Consider the following 21,773-nt stretch of genomic DNA (forward strand, 5'->3'; position numbering starts at 1 on the left):
TGTATGTACCACTGAACTTAAGTCTTTGGAGGCATTTTGAATTACATTTCAAGTCCATTATGAGTAATGATTGATATTTCTACATGCCACTTTTTGCACAATACTTAAGGTAATCATAAAGAACGATGGAAACGATCTCACAAGTCAGTTAAAGTTGACCTGCGGGAGGATGACAGCGTGCAAAAAGCAGTAGTTTTGGAGGCAGGTAGAGTGACGAGGGTTTATAAGTGCCAAAGCATTGTAATGGGCTGTTGCCATCTGAGACAGCACATGTGTCTCTCTGGTGTAAAGTATATTTCTGAGCCCTGTTGTTCATAATCATAATAATAACAGCGAATCATTTGCATTGTTTCTCCGCAGCTCTCACTGTCTCAGCTGGCAGCTACTTCACGCTACCCGACCATCAGCCACTCCAGCTCGGCGTTGCCGTGGCAACAGTCATTTCCTTCTCTGCTCCATCCTTCCCCATTGGCATCGGCCCACCAGCTGTCACATGTCGTAAGATTTCCACCCCCGTTCGCTCACACGCACACCCACAGAAACGCACACATCCTTCACACACACACACACACACGCTGCAGAAAATACACAAACACTAGGTGAAAGTAAGTCATAGATACATTTACGAGGTGTACATTCAATCATAGCGAAGACGCACAATGTCGTACATTGTCCGCTTCTTCACTGGAGTACAAAGCCACACTCACCTTTACAGCACTCAGCTACCAGCTTATACCCATGTACCCATGGAGACACAAACACACACACATCCTCTAACCTGAACTCCAGCCCTGCACACTCTTAGTCTTTGGAGATGCTGGAGGTGCCGAATCGGATTCTTTTCATCTTTAGAATCAAAAGAAACATTATTTTTTCACTTGGATTTTCAATTATTCTACAAAGACTGCTTTTTTTTAATAAGGTATTCACTGTTCTACGTCAAACTCATGTTTTGACTAATTAGGAAAAAATATGTTTAACCTACCCTGTCCAGTACTTCTTTTATTGGTGATTTTAACAATTAGCTGTTTTCATGTCTAAATCAACCCTCAATTTGAAATACAAATTCTGGCAATAAAAAGTTTTTTTTTTAATGAATGCTGTTTTATCAAACTCTCTTTGATTTAATCCCTATACTTTCCAGTGAACTAGCACGGAGATAATAATGAAAATTACATCAGAGAAAAAAACATATCCGACTGGCTCTAAATGCTAACAAGCTTTATGCATCTGAACGCAAGCCCTATCATTGCAGCCAGAGGATTCACTGCAGCGTAAATGAGGAAGCAAGCTATACTGTTCTGATTTTATTAACTCTGCTGAATAATTTCTTGAAATGATGCAGGGCTAACCTGTTCCCTGCAGTTGTAGGTGTTTGCTGCTGCGAATTGCCTGCCAGACTCATTTTGCCTTTGAAAGCTGCCTTGTCTTTGCTAAATTAGACTACGTTCACCCACAAATATGCATATATTTCGAAATATGCACATTAGAAGCATTGGAAGAATCTCATAGAATGGCGAGGAAATCATAATGCTGTAATCCTGGGATTAACCGTGAATCTTTTTCAGCTTATCGAAATCAGTTTTCACATCCTTATATATGCATATTTGCTCTTTGATGTAGAAAAAAACCCCACATAGCATATTGCCCTTGTTTGAGAAGTATAGGGATTTGTTTGGCTGCTTGTAAACAGTTTCAGTTTAGTCACATCCTGCAGCTGGGGATGGACTGTTTTCTCGAAATGCAGGAGGCACAGGGCATGTTTATTTCTACTTTTATGTTATTAGTGATAATCAACTTAAGCCTGTCACAAGTAGTCACAATATAAGCTTTGTTAATTGCAACTGGAGTGTTGTAGGTTATATCTGCTGTGAAGTTTCCAAAGTCAAGTCTGCAATGCCACTGGGCTATAAGGGGACGAAATGCACACACTAATCGTTGCCATGGTTATAGCTCACACAGAGATCTTGACCCTGCCATCTTGATGACCCTGTTTTTTAAATCTTGTTTTGTTTTTCTTTCTAGAAAGGAATTCACATCGGCAACTATGGTGCCTAACTGCAAGGACATTTGAATATCATTAGTTATGTAATATTTTGTATTCTTTTTAACTTAACCCCATGTCTCCTGTCTTTCATATGAGAACAGAACTGGTGGCTAATGTAATATCTAGTCCTCTGATGTACAGGTGACAGTAAAGCACTGTGGAAACACACCATTGCAGATTTGTTCAAATTTAAGCGTACACACCAGCAAATGTGTTTGCTTGCCTCCCCTTTATTATCACATTAGATTGTAGGGGCTCTTTCAGTGCTGCCCTGGACTGTATACCTGCTTTCAGGTATGCCGCTTTCAGCGTAGCTGAGAAGTCCTGCGATATTATAACTAGTCAACTACAGCTTTAATGGATTTCCCTCATATTTCATGCTCAAAATCTATATATCTTAAACCATGAATCATTCTGCAGAAATAAGCCAGGAACTAGGAATCAGACTTACTGGAAGGATAAAATATAATAAGGAAGACAACATGGCAGGAGGACACAATACAATTTCATTTTGAAAGACAGACTAGGTCGTGCTGTGAAATTGTCAGAATAACTTTATCCACTTTTCTATCTATCGAAAAGTAGGAACATCTTGTACTTACTGGGCTAAATTCCAAGAAATAAGCTTCATTTATACCCATGTTCTCTCATTCACACAAGTTGTAATGCTTTTTATTTCTTTCCATATATATATCAAATCTAATGTCTGTTTCTGGCAACACAGCAGCATTTCCTTTTTTTAGTAATAGGTTAGTTTGGCACCTACAGTAGCACATTTTGGCTTCCAACTGCATCAGAGAATGTTTTACATTAAAGGAAAACTGAATGAATGTTAAATTATTTCCGTTACTATGTGTGCATCAATCCCACAACAATAGATGTAATAATTATTTATTATGTGTGCCTATGCCAAGAGGCACACATATTACTATTCGTCGGATTTATTATTATTATGTGTGCCTATGCCAAGAGGCACACATATTACTATTCTTCTTCAGTTTCCGCCTGAAATTTTGCAGCGAATCTCGCCTCGCAGTTTTGAGACAAGCTTCATATATGTTACCTCATTTTGTGCGGCTGGATCAGGAATGGTGTGCTATGACTTTTGGTGTTTATGACTATTATAGTTTTTTAAATATTAATATTTTAGTGAAAATTTTCCCGCGCTTCTCTGCCAAACAGTTTTGACAATAGGGTTACATATGTTAGATCATTTTGTGCGGCTGGAGCTGGACTAGTATGGTATACACTTTTGGTGTTTATGACTTTTATAGTTTTTTAAATATTAATATTTTAGTGCAAATTTAGAAAGATTCTTCTTTTGGCGCCATAGAAACAGACTTCATTTGTGGTGTGTTGGCTCCATCTTTTGGTCCCACTGATACAAATTTCAAACTTCATTTGTGGTGTGTTGGCTCTCTCTAGTGGTATGCCGGGAGTAGTACGGCCTGTCTACCCTTATTTGGATTACCGTAATGATGACAATATCAACGGTGCGCACAGCGTCGCTGCTTTCAGGAGCCATTGGAATTTTTAAGGTTGCGCAAATCATTCAATAGTTACGGTAATGCTTGGTGGAAAACTCAATATCCCACAATTCATAGCACGCCTCTGCCGAGTCAAACAATGGCGGCCATCACTTAGTTTTTATTTTCCTCTTAATACTGTTTCTAGGTCACAAAATAAACTTTTAAGATATTTTCAGGCGAGAATATAGGTGTGTAAACTTCAAATATCTGCTCATTTTGTCAAAACATCCCATATTAGCGACAATGTTCTGACGATGTCGTTTCTGCTTGAGGCTAGCTGGCTAGTGTGGCTAGCGCGGCTTTGCTAACAAGCTACAGCCGGCCTGGATGACAGTGAGAGCGGCTTACTCTGGTTTCACACCCGGTCCTTCGTAAAGTCTCGTGGTCACAGCTGGACTTATTTTAAATAAATAAATGATTTATTTATTTATTCATTTTAGTAACGGTATAAACAGTGAAAGGTGGTGGATTGGCCAGATGTAAACTTCAAATATGTGCTCGTGTTACCAAGACATCCCATATTAGCTCTGATGGTTTCGGTGCCTGCAAAGAGCTAGACAGCTAGCTAGCTAACTGGCTGTCTTTTTGACTCAGGGTCATAGCTGGACTTATTTTTCGTTTTTATGAGCCGATGAGGGGTTTTTTTTAGTAACGGTACAAACAGTGAAAGGCGGTGGATTGTCCAGATGCTGGTCGATGTGGAAAAAATAACTGAGTTGTTTGGTGGTCGCTGACACGGAGCTACAACCGAGGGCAGCTATCCACCGGTGTGTGTCAGACAGAGCATGCAGGGAACGAGGCGGCGAGGCGACCGCCGATCAACCGGTGGTAGATCGTGGATCAGGGAAACCGAAGGCAGGAGAAGCAGGCGGCTGCCGGTCAGAGCGTGAGGTGAACTGAATTTCAGGTAAGAAGTTATGAACTGCACTCTATTTGGGTCAGATATAAACCGAGTTTAGGTGTAGTTTGGTGGAAACCAGGAGATGACCTTACCGAATCATCAGAGCTGAACTGGTGATGGAGAAACAGGTTTACCTTTTTTTTTAGGTGACATGAATGAGTTGAAGGGAAGTTATGAACTGTTTCTGAGAGAAATAAACACCAAGCTCCTTTTTTATTTAGCTGACAGCTGGTAACTGTGCAGGGGCGGATCTAGCAAAGCTTTTGCCAGGGGGCCAGGTAGGGCATCTTACAACCAAAGTTTGTATAATAATACACAAGATTGGCTGTAGACCATTGTTAATCATTCAGAACACTGTGTAAAAATAACAAAAAACAAAAAGTGAATGCAAAAGTGCATAAATATTTATTTTACGTGATTGATGTGTGTGGCGGGGCGTGGTCTGCAGTGCCGCTGCAGGGGAGGTGGACCCACCTGAGCGGCATCTGCAATCACGCCTCTCTGGCGTAGTCTGTGCTCTCTCGGCTGTTTTTTGGGTGTGTGTCAGGCTGTGTGTTGAAAAGCTACAGCCGGCTGTGTGGGTACACCAACCATGTGTGAAAAGTGGTCCATAACGTAATGCTTCAAAGCGTGTTCATGCAAACATTGTCGGGTCTGCCGTGGTACAATGGGACTTCTGCTCATGAAACTATGTGCACAGCGTCTGCAAATTGGGGCTGTACAAAGTCACTTCATCTTTACCCAAAATTGTAAGCTGTCATCTGTGAGGTGCGAGCGGTGTTTGTTTTTACCATAGTTCATGGTGGAGAATGGCTGCTCTGCTGAGTTTTGCTCTCTGTAGCTGTATGAATGGCAAACTACACTGTTTACCAGCGGCATAGGCACACTTAAAATTTCTTCTGAAATTTTCGCTTTCTAGTTATAATTATTGTTCTACAGTGTAGAAGAGTAGCACATACAGAGAGTGAGAAGCTTTATTACTATGAATTTTACTATGTTACGTTTTTACATAAGACATGCTGTATTATGTTCTTACATAGTGTATATAACCTTTCTTTGAAGGTCACATTCTGATAGCAGTTTGAAAATATTACCTTAAATGCAGGCGACTTGTTAAAGTGCCTGACTTTGGTTGCTTGGTTCTTACTTTCTAAATGTCAATACTGTAGAATCCACTGCTGGATTTCATATAGGGCAGAAAACACTGTCAACATTACATGCACGTGTTCATGTGTACTGTGTATTTCCTTGGTCTCCGCGCTGGCATTTCATTCTGTTCTGATACTGTAAGCGAGTTTCTGACACTCCTTTTGCGTATATTGAGTAATTAAACTAGATTGCAGCGTTTATTGTTTAAACCTCCATTTGTCCTTGTAACCTTACACCCTGAACTCACCAGCCTATAAAAAGTGCTCTTATGTCATCACACTCCGTAGGTTTTATGGTAGCAAGTTGAGATAAAGTATAACTCAATTACTCTGAGCCTTTTAAATGTGTTAAGACTTCTACATTATGCATTGAAATTCTCTTAGGTTATTATATTGCAGGTTGTTTGATCAGAGAATAACGGTGCATGTGTAGGGTATGTTGAATATACGTATATATAGTAGCATGACTTTGGTCGAGGTTATTACCAGCACGTTTGATGGAAAGCCCAATAATGCTCAGCCTCGCATGGTGTCTAATAGGCCAACTGAACCATGCACATGTATCAAAGACCAGGGGAAAAAAACAACTGCAAAATGACACCATTAGCACTTCTTAGCTAATTATCTTCGCTAATACCCCTCCAGCTGTGTGCCTGTCAATGACAATGAAGTGGGGATTAATGTTTGCCACAAAAAATGTAGAAATGTTGAACTGATCCACAGGCAATTAACTGTGCTGTTTCTTTTCATAAATATATTGTAAAGTCGAATACTGTAAAGCAGCACAATGCAAACGTTGGTGATTAAAATGCAAAATACGCTCTTAAAGCAAAATAATTTAACTGGTTATAGGCTGATTAAGTCATATGTGCTTTTTCCTGAACTTACTGTCATTGGCCCTTCCAATGCTTCGGCAGCCTTAGCTTGACTATAACGCTGCCTATTGTGCATTAGCATTGACATATTTATCATTTTAAAAGCTTTTTATTTGCCCTATACTGTTTTCCTCTTGTATTTTTTATGGAAAAATGTGAATTTGGGTGCCATCTTGACTGAATTTTTTTTTTTCTTGAAAAACACCAAAAATCACAATGAATTGACCCTGACTGCATTGTGCATTTATCCAGATTTTAATTTAGCGTATTCATCTGGACAATTAGCAGCCAGTGTCGTTCAGTGATGCCCCAAACTATGACAATCAATAATCTACTAAATTAAAATGATGTTTCTTTATTACGGTGACTGTGAGCATTTTGACTCAGGACCACATAACCTGTCCTGTTCTATTAGAGCAAAACATTTTTGAAAAGTTCCCCTGAGAAATGCACAATTTACTCCTGTTTAAATAACATTTGCTAAAGCCCGCAGCGTCCAGCTGTCTTTGTTTCTGACACACTTTGAAAGAGTTGTGTGTCTGCGGTGTATATTGATGGACAAGGCTATTTATAGTCTTGTGACTCATAGATAAGCTTTGAGGATCAATGCAGACATCCAGTAAACCTAACCAGAGTAAGCTCTTTACGTCCTCCGTGACATATGGCTGCTGTTTTTTAAAGATATGCATTTCCACTGTAAGTGTGCGGTTGGAACTGCTTTTCAGAGTATTAGGCAATTTCCTGAATCAGTTTTAGCTAATCCACCACAAGCTTTCATCCTATTGCCTTGTAAATATAATCCAAGTCTCCATAATGCAGTATACATGCTTTCCATACATCATGGTGACAATTATGTTTCGCAAAGCAAGTCCTCTTTTGATTCCTTTCTGCCCATAATCGTAATACAGTTCAGTCAATTCACGTTGCTGCACATGGCTTCACTGACATGTATGTGTAATGTTGTAATTAGGTAAAGGAACTGGCTGTGTGCCCTTCTGTATAATACGCCTGAGTAAGTTATCGTGGTAAAAACAATAGCGTTGACGTAAAATCCTCATGTACTGCAGCCAGTGGTAATCTCATTTATTGGATTATGCATTAATCATTCCTTGCTTTGTTATTAATGGTTTTTATTTCAGGCCTGCTCAGCTGTCAGCAACTTTGCTCACCTGGAGATGGACCTTCAGCGAGGAGGAGATGATTCAGCTTCACTTCATGATGAAGGAGACCAACTTCAGGAGCTGCCCTTCACCCCTGTCCATGCCCCTGTCATTACTCTGGGGATGAATGTGCCTAGGTGAGTCCAGTCTGTTGTCTGCCTCAGACACGAGCAATGATGTGACCCAGAAAGAAAAAACTGTTTTTTAAAAATAGTTATTGGACATCAACAATAACTTTTATAAAAGTTTGAAGATCCCAAATCTCTGCAACGTTCAGTTCAGTTTGCCCAAGGTCATTTTAAGGTAAAGATCTCATAATGTTATTGAGAGAAAACTCAAGATTAATTGTCAAGAACTTAGCAACACTGAGGAGAAAAAAAACTCCTTTATAGGAGGAAACCTGTGAAACAAACTGCAATCGGAAAGGCAGCCATGTATCATGACCACTTAGGGGAAGGGGGACAGTGGAGAGAGCAAGAGAACCCAGAGAAATAAGAAATACTGACATCAGATCAGTGTATGAGCTTAGATCATGATACTAAAGGTTGATAGAGAGAAATACCAATGTAGAGAGGGTTTCTACTGCTAGGATCCTAATTGCTGATGGTTCTAGCTCCCATTTTACTTTTGACAACTCTAGAAAACACACGTAAGCCAGCACCCTAAGAGTTTCTCTATTTGGATAATCTACTACTGTACTGTGAGCTCTGTAAGATATGACTTGTTCATTAAGAGCTTGTGTGTGAGGAGAAGGATTTGAATTTACACATCAAAAGACGCTTAAAACAAATGAAATGCCAAATGGCCATAAAATATTACCAGTGTCTTTTTTTTTTAATGTGTTTTATTAGCTTATGTTGATTTTAATCCAAGAGTAACAGAGGATAGCCTTCCTAAAACATGATGGATATTCTCTTAAAAATGTAATATTGTGGCATATTTTTTCATGCTCTCTCCACTGTGCATCTGAATCATCATTACTCATGTTATTGTTAGTCATTTACACCGGTCTTTAATCCAGCATGTGGGACCACTCTGCTCTCTGCAACCCAAAGCTATCTGTGATCCTCTGTAAGGAGGATATGGAGGCTTTGTTGTTGGCGTCAGCTGTGCACCACAAATTGCAATAAAGGCCAGTTTTTATTTGTAAAACATTAAACAATGATAGATGCCTTTGAACTGCAGCACTGAAAAATGCATTAGCTGAAAACTAACTGGAATCGGGTGGCCACGATTAGTGTGTAAAAAGATGTTTTTAGTGGATTCCTGATTTGTCAAACAACCGTGTTTTCGGCTAACTGAAAAACACAATTTTCTCCCTTTCTTCTAGTTGTACTTTCAGTGATTTCCACCTCGCTACAGCTTCTGATTTGGCTAACCTCTCCATGTCAGCATGGGAGGGTGACTCATGTTTGACAGGAAACATTACTAAAGAAAAGCACTTCAAATATCCTTTCAACATGCTACTGTTTTATGAAGCCTGGTATCCTGCGTGAACTCTAGTACGGTCCTTTATTACCACAAAAGTTTGCTATCTTGCTATCTACAGAGGGATATTGATTGGCTCACTAATTGGCAACATGTTTGCACTGGGTAGGATAACACTTCTGCCAGTAAGTAGGAGAATTCAGGTCAGAGCCAATTTAAAGAAAAATGTTTTGTCAGCTTTTACATCCCACTTTGGGTAATGGTTTCAGCACTGTTTGTTAGTGTGAAATTCATTATTAAATCCAGCTGTAAGGGAGAGGTTTTGACTTTGATTTAGTTGAGCAGAATGCAATGAACTCAGCTGGCAATTTACAATCATAATGTCAGTGGAAATATAGCCAGGTCTTAGACAGGAAACCGAATGAGAGAGTGCATTCTGCAAATAATGGGCACACTAACTCCGAAACAAGGCATTGTATTAGTACAGAGAGTCAGTAAATAAGCAGCTGGCTCTGAAACTGTTTTCCGATCCCAGAGTTTGGATCCAGACACGATGCTGTTCAGTTCAGTGGGCTGAAACATCTCTGCCTTTTCACTCGGATCCAAAACATCTTTTTGACTGTTTTCAGTGTGGAATGACCCAGTTCTTTTGAGAAGAACAATGAAGTCTAAAGAAGTTTAATTGAAGTTGCCGTGCATATCTGATTGAGCCTCTTTTGAAATAAAAATGATGGCTTGAATATTAACTGGGGCTAAATTAAGATACAACTCTGAGCGATGGGGGAGAGAAGGAAAGCATGAAATTGACACAGCTGCAGAGGAAAAGCCCAGTCGACTGTCTTCTTCACTGATGTTACCTTAATTAGTTTGATCAGGACTTCGTTCTTTCACAAATGTGACACTGTGGGCTCAACATGGACACAGGCAGCATTACTGTTATGAGAAGCCCAAATATTATTGTTCATTTTTCTATGCCGGCACTTTAGCCAGCCATCTGTGCACGGTGTTATCAGACCCAGAATGTTTGGTGTCAGCACTGAGAGTATAAGTTATGAATGTTACCGTAGTTGTGGGAAAACAGGTGGCCACTATGATTAGAGATAACTGCCAATTATGCAAGAAAATCCTTTGGGAGTGCTTTGGCACCCGTTCTCGCTCCCCTGTTAGTATTGTTGTGGTACCGCTGCTTGACGGATATTGCTGACATCCTTATGCTGCCTAATCATCATTTCCCCACATTTTTCTTAAGTCCAGCCGGATATTGAAATTCAGGTTCAGTTTAATAGGATAAAGTCACTAAATTGAAGTTATTGCCCAAAAGATAAACATCTTGAGTCGAGATGGAACTGATCCAAGGCAAACAAAGCTAGGTCGAAAAATGATAAAAACAGCATTGTATTCCGCTCCACAGATCCAGACATTTTTTTCCCCGCCTCATTTACAACCGCAAATCACCCAAGTGAAGCCAGTGCAGTGGGGACTAAACGCATTACCTCCTGCTGCTCGTAAAGCATCAAGAACGCATTCGCTGAAGTCTTTTCTGCTTGGCGAATGATTGATGTGTGCTGAATTTTTCCTCTAATTTAACTCTAGTTCCTGCTCAGTCAGCTCCAGAAGCTCATTGGCCCACCTCTTCTCTGCTGGTTTCCCTGACATCGTGGACTCTAGTGGACAGGTGGCTGAAGTCCTGGATCCCACAGAACCCCTACCCTTTGATCCCAATCGAGAAGAGAATGACCTGCAGGGAAACTTGCTGGTGTTCCAGTTTCTGGCATTTACCAGGTGAGGCCTGCAGTACTGTGTCACATGTGGTTGAGGTGTTACTACTGTACAGCATAGCTTAATTGCTGTTGTCTTTGTTGTTGTTAAAGATTTGGCTTTAACACCATGACAGATTGCAAATTAATTACTTTTTTGCTTCCAGAAATGGCAGATTTGTTGTATTCTAAGTGAAACAGAGCAGCCATTGATTCGACAACCTTGCCAATATCTTTCTGTACACTGAGCCACTATCTGTGTAGAGATTTGGAGACTTTGATTGACGGCCAAGGGCGGCTCCTCCCCGCCTCAAGGGTTATCTATTTTTCTGTCTTGAACAGCAGCCAAGATTTCAATGCGTTTAAACCAGGCGTAAGGTCCTGCCACCCTCTACATACATGTCGAGCACATACCCCTACACAGTATGCACACATACACTCATCCTTGCAGAAAAGCACATTTCCTGTCAGCACAGGCTGAATAGTACCCCTGTCAGCGTCCCATCACGAAGACCCTGGAGCTGGCATCAACTCTGACAGGGGCTGACAGTGGAGCGGGGCTGGGAGGGGGGTGGGGAATGACGACTGCCGAACGATAGGTACAAAACACACCGATTTTTGTGTCTCTCTATCTTGTCATCAGCGCTGTTGGCATTTCTTACATTTGTCTTGTTCATCATGGACTCACCATCATGGTGCCATGACCACCCATGCATCAACCTTTACACTCTCTAACCTCTTGCTGTTTTGAGATGCATAATCAGCGCTTTGTGTGTGACTAGATTAAAAGACTCTGCTTTTGATTATAATTAATTACACTGTCTGAAAGTGCACCGTCTTTGCCTGTCACAGCTGCATGTCTGCTCAGTTTTAACAAATGATAGCAAAATCCTACCAATGGTGCGACACTATATTTTACATTGTGCACGAATCAGTGGAGTCGTGTAACATAGTCCCTGGAAACTCTCAACCATTTTTAAAAACATTAAGAAGGTTTTTATGCAAAATCTGGCACCTTTTGATCCTTTTTGGATCAATATTGGAAAATCCGATATGAAATCTGCCTGCGTGTGGGTCTAAAGTGTCCTTGATAAATCATTAAGTAACACGATTCTTTGTGATGGCAAAGAGGAGGAAAGAAGTGGCAGGAAAAAGGGTAAAGAGCGACAAGCACTTGAAATCTTGTTACCAAAGAGGTATTGAAAAATTTAATAGGGCTGCAATCTTCTACTTTTTGCCTCTTCTTCGTTTAATTTTATCAGTAACTTTATTAGTATTTAAAATTTCAGAAAAACATGTCTCTGAGGCGAAGTCTGCAGATTTTTTAAGGAAATGACAGTGTGTGCTTTGTAAAAAATAAGTCTCTATAGAGTAACTTTTCTATGAAAATTGCTGCTACAGTAAAAATAAAGGAAAATATATTCCAGAGTAAATTAAGAAAAGATGAAAAAATATATACAAGTTTATTTAGAGGAAAAAAAATTTGTTTAGGCAGGAGGTTAATACTTAAACCTTCATCACAGTACCTGATATACTTAAAACCATGACAGATGTCATTGTGAGTTTTTATCAAATAAATCAGGTGCTGATTTCCAGAGTTGAACTTGTATTTGGTAGCACTTCACTTTTCAAAGGTTCAAAGAGATACTGAAACAAGTCTAGGAGGCATCATTAGGCTGAAAAACCAAAAATGCATCAGAGAGACAGCAGTAATGTCAGGAGTGGCCAAATTAAAAGTCTGGTACATTTGTAAAGGGAGGAATGCATTGGCCAACTCAGCAACAGTAAAAAGACTGGAAGACCGTGGAAAATGGTCAAAGTGAAAGATGACAGAAGTTGTTATGAAAAACCTTTCACAATATCTAGCCAAGCCAGCAACACTTTTGAGGATGCAAGTGTATCGCTGTCAAGCTCAAGAGACACCATCATGAATGGAAATACAGAGTGTTAACAACAACATGCAAACCACTGGTTACACACAAGACCAAGAAGGCCAAATTACCTGTACCAGAATGATGGGAAGAGAAACGTATGGAGAAAGAAAGGAACAACTCATGATCTGAAGCCTACCACATCATCTGTCAAACATGGTGGAGGCAATGTTCTGACAAGGCCATGTATTGCTGTCAGTGGAACTGGTTCACTAGTGTTTGATGATGTGAATGCTGATAGAAGTAGCAGGTTGAATTGTGAAGTGTACAGGACTATACTCTCTGCTCACATTCTGTCAAACGCTGCAGAACGGATAGGGCAGCTCTACACACCGTGTACAGATAATGACCAAATCATACTGTAAAAGCAACCCAAGAGTTTCTGAAGGGACAAAAGTTGGATATTCTTCAGTGGCCAAGATAGTCACCTGGTCTCAACCCAACAGAGAATCCAAAAGAGACACAGAGACTGACAAACCAGTAGCAACTGAAGGTGACTGCAGTAAATGCATCACAGAGCACCTAAAAAGAGGAAATACAGCATCTGGTGATGTCCACGGGTTCTAGACATCAGGGAGTCATTGACTGCAAATTATTTTCATAAAGTATTAAAATCAGTCCTTGCATTTAAAACGATTTTAGTTTATTCAAACACTTTTGAGCCTCTGAAAGTGGGAAGCTGTATAAAAATGAATGTAATAAAGCTGAAGCTCCGCACTTAAATCACATCTTGATTGTTTTATCTAAAGTCCTCTGTGGTCATGTACAGAGGCAAAACTACAAATACTCGTGGACCTAAATGTAAAAGCAGACAGATAAATCACTCTTTGTGCTAGCAATTGGGAAGGAAGGTTATAGTCAGCCCTTGTTTTATTGCAAATTATACAGCATGGGTGGAAGCGGAAACACTATCACATTATCAGTTGGATAGTACAAGAAAACATATAAATGTCTGAGTGTATAAGTTTACTTAAGTGTTTATGTTGTGATGCTATGAAAGCCTATTCAGTCCCTCTGGATCTTTTTCATCACCATCTTAGGGCAGCCTGAAGTGGAAACTAAAGCCTCAAACTGGAGCATAAATTGTGAATCTCTGTTGGTCGTTGTAGAGTGAGGTAAGGCTGAGTTACCTCAAAATTATGACAAACAGGTATGGCAGACTGGGCTTCCGCCAGCGGCAGCAGTACCATTTAGGCAGGCAGGGAGTCTGTGAATAGGCAGTGTAATTTCCACCTCTCACCCGGGCGCCATAATTATCAATCTTGTCTGTTTACTGAATGAATATTAATGCCGGCTCCTCTTTGAAGATGGAGCATGGCATCGTCTTTAACAGTGGAACACCAGAGCTTGTGATTGACTGTGAGGTCATACGCCGCTCTTATTAGTTTTCACTTTGAAATCTACGGCTTCGGCAGTCTGTGGTCATGAGGGGGCCCTCACAGCACTCCCTGCTTGTTTTTAAAATGCTTTTTCTTTTTCCTCAATACTCATTGACTGGTTGATAATCTATTCATCATATGGAAGCGAGAAGCTCATCCTGAAACTTGCTCTGTTTTAAATGTGCTTGGCGCTGAAATCGGGTGCTTGCAGGCTCACAGGGACTTTATGTGGGCTAACTGCAGTTTCAAGTGTGGGATTAGAAATGCGTATGTGTGCCTGAAATCACACTCAGAGGGTGGCGTTTGTGTGAAAAGCAGTACACAGCACACAAGGAGGAGGTTCTCATAGCCCCAAAGATTACTTTTTCTAAACAGGAGTCCCAGTAAACAAACACAAAAAAAGTATTCTATTTGTGGCAATAGATAACCTAGATATTTATATATATTTATACACTTTTTCTCTCGTCCACAGATCTCATAACACATTCTCTTGCTGCGTTTCATTTTTTAAAAATGAATTGTGAATTTGTACCCACTTAGTCAGCAGTCCAGTTTTCTTAGCAACTTTAAGCTCTTATCCTCTTTTTGGTTTTGAAGTTTTCACTTTTAAGCAGCTACAAAGTTAAATGACTCCTATAAGATGTGCAGAATATTCATTTTTTAAACATTTGAAAAGATTCTGTGGAAAAAATTTATTTTCTAAATATAACAGATTTTGATTTACAGGTTCTTTGTATGCTAATTTATTTACACTGTGTTCTTATACGGTCATTATCATTGTAATCATTATTTTTACATAATAACAATCATCTCCCGCTGTCTTTTCACAGAATAGCAGCACCGGGTGTTGGTCCCGATTGGCCTGAAAACATCTACTTCACCTTCCAGTTCTATCGCTTTCCACCAGTCACATCACAGCGGCTCAAGTTGCTGACTGGTGACAAGGTTCAGCACAAAGCTAGCGATCCACTTCCCTGTGTCCTCGCCTCCATTAACAAAGATGGCACAGTTAACACTGGTAAGAATTCGCAGCTTAAAAAAAATATTGTTCGTTCCATTTTTTTTTAAAAAAAATTATATAATGGTTATGTGTTGCCTTTGTGTCCCCTAAGCGATAGATTTATCAGAAGATAACTGCATATTGCATGCTTTAGAAAATCGCCACACTTGTGTGTGAGACTCTGCCGTTGATTATAAAAAGTGTACGAGGCGTATATCTGTTCCAGATTCAGAGTTTATGCCAGGCTGAGATTCATTGTACTGCTCTCCAGGTTAACATTGTACAATCACTTCCTACAAACTGCAAGCTCATTCCATGATGCTCCATGATGTTCTCTGATGCTGAGGCACTTCTCTTTCAATCAGCCAAGCGGGCGCTGATTGATGTCAAGTCTATTCATGTAGCAACTAATGAAATGGAAGAGATATTACAGCTTCTGACAGAGCGTGATATTGAGCGCACAAACAACACCCCCCCCCACCCCATTCCTACGCCCACCCGTATTCTCTATTCCCCAGACACACACTTCAGTCTAACTCTGTCAATATTTCTCCGTCTGTCTCTGCATCTCTCTCAGCCTATAGCATCCGGAATGCACTTCCACAAAGCCGTGCTACATCAAGACAAATCCTTCCAGATATTGTATTGCTGGGAGCCTTTTCACCTATTTCCAGACAGCTGCTGAACTACTAAAGCTTTCCTTTCTTATTTGAAGAATAAAACGCTTAGCTTATCACCACCGGCGGTTAGTCCATTCACAGCTTGTTTCCACAAATGTCAAAATCTGCCTCATGTGTCTGCATGCTTTACTTGCAGAACCACAAAAACTGTTTATGTAGAATTAAAAGTTTTCCCTTTCTGTGATGATGTCATTTCAGTTGGCTAGCTCAAATAGCAGATTATAATTTAGGGTATCATTAGCTAAAAGACTAACACAAGCTGAGCACACAATGACCCAAATGAACTGGATATTTTTTTTTGTATTGGGTTAAATTGGTGATTCTGTTCAATATTAATGGAATTTTGAACATATTTAATGTCACTGCAAGAGAATTTGTGTATCAAAAGTAATATAAGCTAAACAGAGAGTGCGAGGGAGGTGAATCTGAATGGAAAACTTGGTTACAAGTTTGATTTACTAAACCCTGGGGTTTTGTTGCTATAGCCTTACTTAGTCTGCTTTGTTACTGCTGCCATCAAGTGAACCTAACTAGAGGGTATTTTTCTTTCCTCTTTGTGGATTCATTCCACTTGATTTCATCCCGTGCATCTTATGATCCAACTGATTTAAAGCAATCTTTTTTTAAGAAACATTTGATATGCTGCTCATTTCACTGCCAAAGGATATAGAAGTACTGTTTTATTCCTAAAAATGAATCTAATGACTAAGGTGTAAGACATAGTTTTCACCGGAGCTTCACAGGATAGTTGGTGGTAAAGGTAAAATGAGAGTGGAATGTTGCTTTCTATCTGCTGGGTGAATGATTACTTGGTGGGAGACACAATCTCCATAAATTTGTTTTACTGTGTCAGTCTTATATTTCCGGCTTGTTTTGTGCTGCCACAGTAATAATTCTGTAGTAATTTTCTCCAGTCTAGGTGATACTGTAACATTTAAAGATTGAGCTTTTGTAAGGAATCTCAGTTTACTGCAGTAATGAATAGTTGCAGACCTTCAGCAGCGTAACTACTCTGTCTCCTTCAAAAGCATTGATACAGTGGGTCAGTGACATCTTGTTGCATAAGAATGGTTCAACTTAATTCAGTGTACTTCAGTAGATCTATTATTATTGAAACTCTTCTGTAAAGCATGATTGAGTCGATTGAAAAAAAGTTCCTATTTTATTCTCATTCTTTGAACCTTCATTTCCTGAGGAAATATCTTTATTTCAAATATCATAATTTCTTGCTTCAGTCGTTCACTGCTTAGGTGGCTGTTCAGTGTGGCCGTGTCAAATATAAAATTCACAGTCATGTTTTGTTTGTTTGTTTTATGATGTCCTCTGCACTCTATTCAGCATGATTGCAAAGCACTACAGTGCACACATTGTACTTTAACGCTCTCTGACACTTACTTTGAAAAGTTGATGGGTTTTTTGCCCTGCTGTCAAAATGTATATCTTTAAGGTGTCCATACCTCAATATCATCATGTTGGCAGGATTTGATTGTGATCAGAAAAAGTCATTGCATATATACAGACACACACAGAATGTTTTCTTGCTTTTATCCTGATAGCTAAATACACCTCAACTTGTGCTAGAACCGTCTCTCCTGGTATAATAAAAACATTTAGTGAGGAAGCAGCTACTGTATGAGGCACCACCTTCCCACCTTTTGGCCTTAATGTGTGTGATGGAAGGTCAGGGGATGGTGGAGGCCACCTGGCCACAGTTCAGTGTAGTACAACATAGATGAAAAGCTGTTTGTCAGTCTCTCTTTCACTACGGCAAAGAGAGAGCCTGGCAGAGAATGGATGGATAGTTTCTCTGGGGGAGTGTCTGCGTTATGTGTTTTATGGTATGGACTTTTCTTTGACCTGTAACAAGTTGTAAAACGTTATTATTTACATTTGAAGTGGCATTTGCTTAGTTTACTGCATTGCATCATTGGATAGAAATTACTATTGCTATTGCAGTTCAGTGACAGAGGGAGTGCTATATATATTTTACTACTACAGATTAAAGAAGACAGTTTAATCACTGTTTTTCAATAATGTTTTTAATTTCTAGCTATACTGCACAAATTAGTCCAAATGTAAAATCTTGAAAGCACTATTTATTTCCTGCAGTTTAAGTGATTTATAAAGATGTGAACTCGTCCAAGTATTGTACGAGATCAATGATTTAGCATCTGCTCTCTGGTTTGAGCTTCCTGTGTGCGTGTGTGTGCAAGAAACAGTAAGAGTCAGAGATGGGAGTTTTAGAGAGAATATGGAAACTGACTTTGAGCTTCAAAGCTGCTATGGTTATTCAGCTTTGTGATTCTGTGTCCTACTGGGTGGAAGTTTCCCAAGAGCCGAATGAATTCCTAAACCCTGCTTAAGCAGTCGCTTAATGAAATCATTAGGTCTCGCAAAGTTTCTTCCAATCCTGCTGTAAAATTAGCTTGAAGAGGACACCTGATCAGGTTGAGTGTAAATCTTCACATGCTGTAAACCACTTAAACCAGTGTGGCTGTAACAATATGATACATACCTCATGTGATTGTGTTTTAGAATACATTTTGGTATTGGACTTATCTTTCTGCCATGTGATTAGCTTTCTACATGGGAAGTGATGAATACGAAGCCTGGGAGCAAAATTCAAAACCACACACCCAGATTTCTTTGTGTAGAGAGTCAGTGCACAGAGAAATCTATGTGTCTTCCACGCATTTTATGATATACAGACCAAGTGATTGTGGTGCAACTGAACACTCAAAGACTGAGAGGGAAATGAGGCACAGTTGGGTGTCTTGATGTTTACCTTATGGAAGATAACTGAAGCAGAAACTACAGTGTTCTGCCTCAACGGCTGATTTCTCTTATTTATTGTTTTTTTTTTTTTTTTTCAGTTTGCAAGTAATTGAAATGGTTAACGTGTAGCTGTTACAAATTAAAGTACTGGCACAAAGAGCAAATGAAATTGCAATCATCTGTGTTTGTGTTAATTAGTAATTTGAGGCTTCAAAAAGAGACAATATTAAAGTCAGCAGTGGGACACAGCGGTGGAGAATCTGAGCAGATAGTAGCAGCAACAAATCAATATGCGAAGTGTGTTATTTTTTTTTTTTTCTTAGCAAATATCTACCAGGGATAATCCCAGATCCCCACACAGCCAGAGTCCACCCACACTGCTGTTTTTATTTGCTTCCTGATTAGAACTCTTCTCAGGAGTGCGTGTTTGATTGACGTGTCTGAGGTTTTTTTCTTCTTTTTTTTCCTTCTCTTTTGCACATGTATTGCTCATTAAGATTAAACCAAAAAAACAACACACAGCACCAATAGAAAGGGCACTGCATGCACTGATCATGTTTATGTATAGTGTTTATGTGTTGAAGCCCTTCTAAACAACACATCGTTTTCTCATCAGATACAGCGTTACACGGTTTGAATGTGCATATCAAAAGTGATGGAGGGGTTTAGTTCGTTCTAGAGAGAAACGTCCTTTAGAAAAGTCCATTATTCTGTTGCATGTTTCTGTTCTCTGCCGACCCCGGGCTGTGAAACATCATCACTTTACACCCACACTGACTCCCAACAGACAAGAGTCAGAGTTCCTTGTCCACTGTGTCACATTTGCATTAATATATAGTTAGACATTTGCTGAAAATGACTGTTATCTCAGCATGTGGGCTGCTTTCCATACAAATGTATTGATCTAAAAATGGTGTGGATTACTAATCAAGTACATAATAATCCAGACATTGCAATAAGAAGCCCTTAGTGGCCAGTGTGATCTTTTTTTCTTTTCTTTCTTTCTTTCTTTCTTTTTCTTTCTTTCTTTCTTTCTTTCTTTCTTTCTTTCTTTTCTTTTTAACAAAAAGGCAGACATATTGGTAATTGTTGATCTACGGTTCTCATCAGTCCTTTCCACATCTATCAGTACACTCTGTGCTTTCTCTTTGTTTTCTTTGCCTGCAGCCCTCACAGTGTTTTTGTGAGTTGTTGATCCCTCCCTGGATGTTCAGGCTGCCCAGCCTGCTGTAAACATACCAAGTGCCCGCCCGTCCAGGTTAGGGGGAGGTATGTTGGGTGCTGCCCCTTGTCTGCAGGTCGAGCCGCACATACACGCAACCCCGTACAACCCTTGGGCCAGATCTGTCAGTTCCTCCCCACTTGTGAGCACAAACACACAGCACATTCTGTCTCCTTCTCTCGCTCTCCTTCTGTGCTCTCATTGCCACCCGTCCACAGCACACAACCCTAGAGCATGCTGGGAGAATTAATGGTCCAAGTGGAGTTGGCGGGTGGTTGGGGAGATGGAGGGAGGAGGGATTGATGAAGGAGGAGGAGGTGTAGGTTAAAGGAGAAAGAGTTCTGAAAAGACACGGAAATATCACGAGTGCCGTGGTCTTTCTCTTCCCTCTCTCTTCGCCTGTTTCTTTTGTATACAGACAAGCCTGTGATGCCCTCTTAGTAAAAATCTAAAGTTGTAACTGTCATCTAAGTTACGTGAATTGGAGATTTTTCTATAATCTACAGTGTGTGCATCAAAGTCATGGCCCACAGGAAAAAGTTGGCCTTTCACAAATGTTAATCCAGCCTGCATATCGCTTTAGGTTCTTAAATAAATTTCAATTTGACCTACTCGGTTGTAGAAGTCATCTGTAATGCAGTGTGCACCTCACACACGTGCTAAAACTGGATGCAACAAACAGGAAAGTTAGTTCTGAAGGCAGACCATTTCAGCTGTGGTGGGAGACTGAATAAACTATGCCTTCACCGAGTGTAAAGAGACAATTTCTGTTTTCAAAGAACTTAATTTGTTGTCTGAATCCACATACCAGTAAAGGTATGGAGTCATAGGCAAGGAACAAAGGCTTTGGAAAGTCCCTGAACAAAAAACAAGCTGTGCAACTATGTGTTCCTTCAAGGCCAAACTCAAAGTGATTGAGATGTAACGGTGTCGGTTTTGTATCGGCAGCCAGCTTCATGGCAGAAGCTCGGCTGTACAGGTAACGTCCACGGTAAAAGCAGTTTTCCTTGCCTTATGTTTTTAATGAGACAGTTACTGAGCTCTGATGTTCAGGCCTGCAAAACAGCCTATATGAAACTTGTTAAACAAAAATATTTGCCATTGTTCTAAGCTTTTACATCAACTGTAAATACAGGCTTGTAAGGCAATTTGTTATAATTCGTTTGAATTGTAATCAGAATGCAATATTTTTTCTTGATAAAATGATGTCATGGTTAAGAAACTTTTGTTTTCTGGCTTAATCCTCTATGCCAGGCACATCAAACTCATTTTACATTGTGGGCCAATTACATAGGGCCCACTTTCATCTTATGTGGGCTGGACCACTAAGACTCAACTTTCTGTCAATGTAACACATTTTAACTACACATTTAATCAATGACATGTCTTTATATAAGACAAAATAACACAATTTTAACAGTATGTCTGAGAAATGTTGCTATATTAAATGAAGGAAATCTGTCAGCATGACTCTTTGGGCTTAATTTTAAGAAGTAAATGTGTGAAATAACAGAATTCTATAATTTAATTACTGTGGTGTTTTTTTGGGGGGTTGAGTAGGAAGGAGTAGGAAAAGCTGTAAAATTTGTAAAAAATATAGTTAAAAGTGCAAAATTTAAGTCCTCCTCCACATTTTCCTTTCCATGGGCCAGATCAGAGTCTTCACTGGGCCAGCTCTGGCACCTGCGCCTTATGTTATACACTCCTGCTTTATACAAACCAAACTGTACACAAATAGGCTACAAGATGCATAATTTCCCAATTAAATTAAATCATGTTAATAAACTATATATGTCTGACCCTTGGTGTGACCCTTACCTTAGCGAAAGTGAATTTGACACCCGTGTCCTACTTGGTACTTGTTTTTCTTTTTAATTTTGAAATCTCCTTTTAGAGATCTGAGCAGAAGTCTGTAAGTAAGACATTCACTGTAATCTTTCT

General features: G+C 39.8%; 1 protein-coding gene across 2 annotated transcripts in view; it reads left to right on the top strand.

Annotated features, from left to right (window-relative positions):
* Positions 1-21,773, top strand: part of LOC134617980 (nephrocystin-4-like) — a 178,562-nt gene that overhangs the window by 107,289 nt on the left and 49,500 nt on the right. For both annotated transcript variants that reach the window (XM_063463095.1, XM_063463094.1), the window contains exons 12-15: positions 361-498; positions 7,640-7,797; positions 10,682-10,870; positions 14,986-15,173. In XM_063463095.1, the coding sequence (XP_063319165.1) occupies positions 361-498; positions 7,640-7,797; positions 10,682-10,870; positions 14,986-15,173 (673 nt within the window). The remainder of the gene's footprint in view (positions 1-360; positions 499-7,639; positions 7,798-10,681; positions 10,871-14,985; positions 15,174-21,773) is intronic.

This window comes from Pelmatolapia mariae, linkage group LG20, assembly GCF_036321145.2.
Source record: "Pelmatolapia mariae isolate MD_Pm_ZW linkage group LG20, Pm_UMD_F_2, whole genome shotgun sequence".
Taxonomy (NCBI): Eukaryota; Metazoa; Chordata; class Actinopteri; order Cichliformes; family Cichlidae; genus Pelmatolapia; species Pelmatolapia mariae.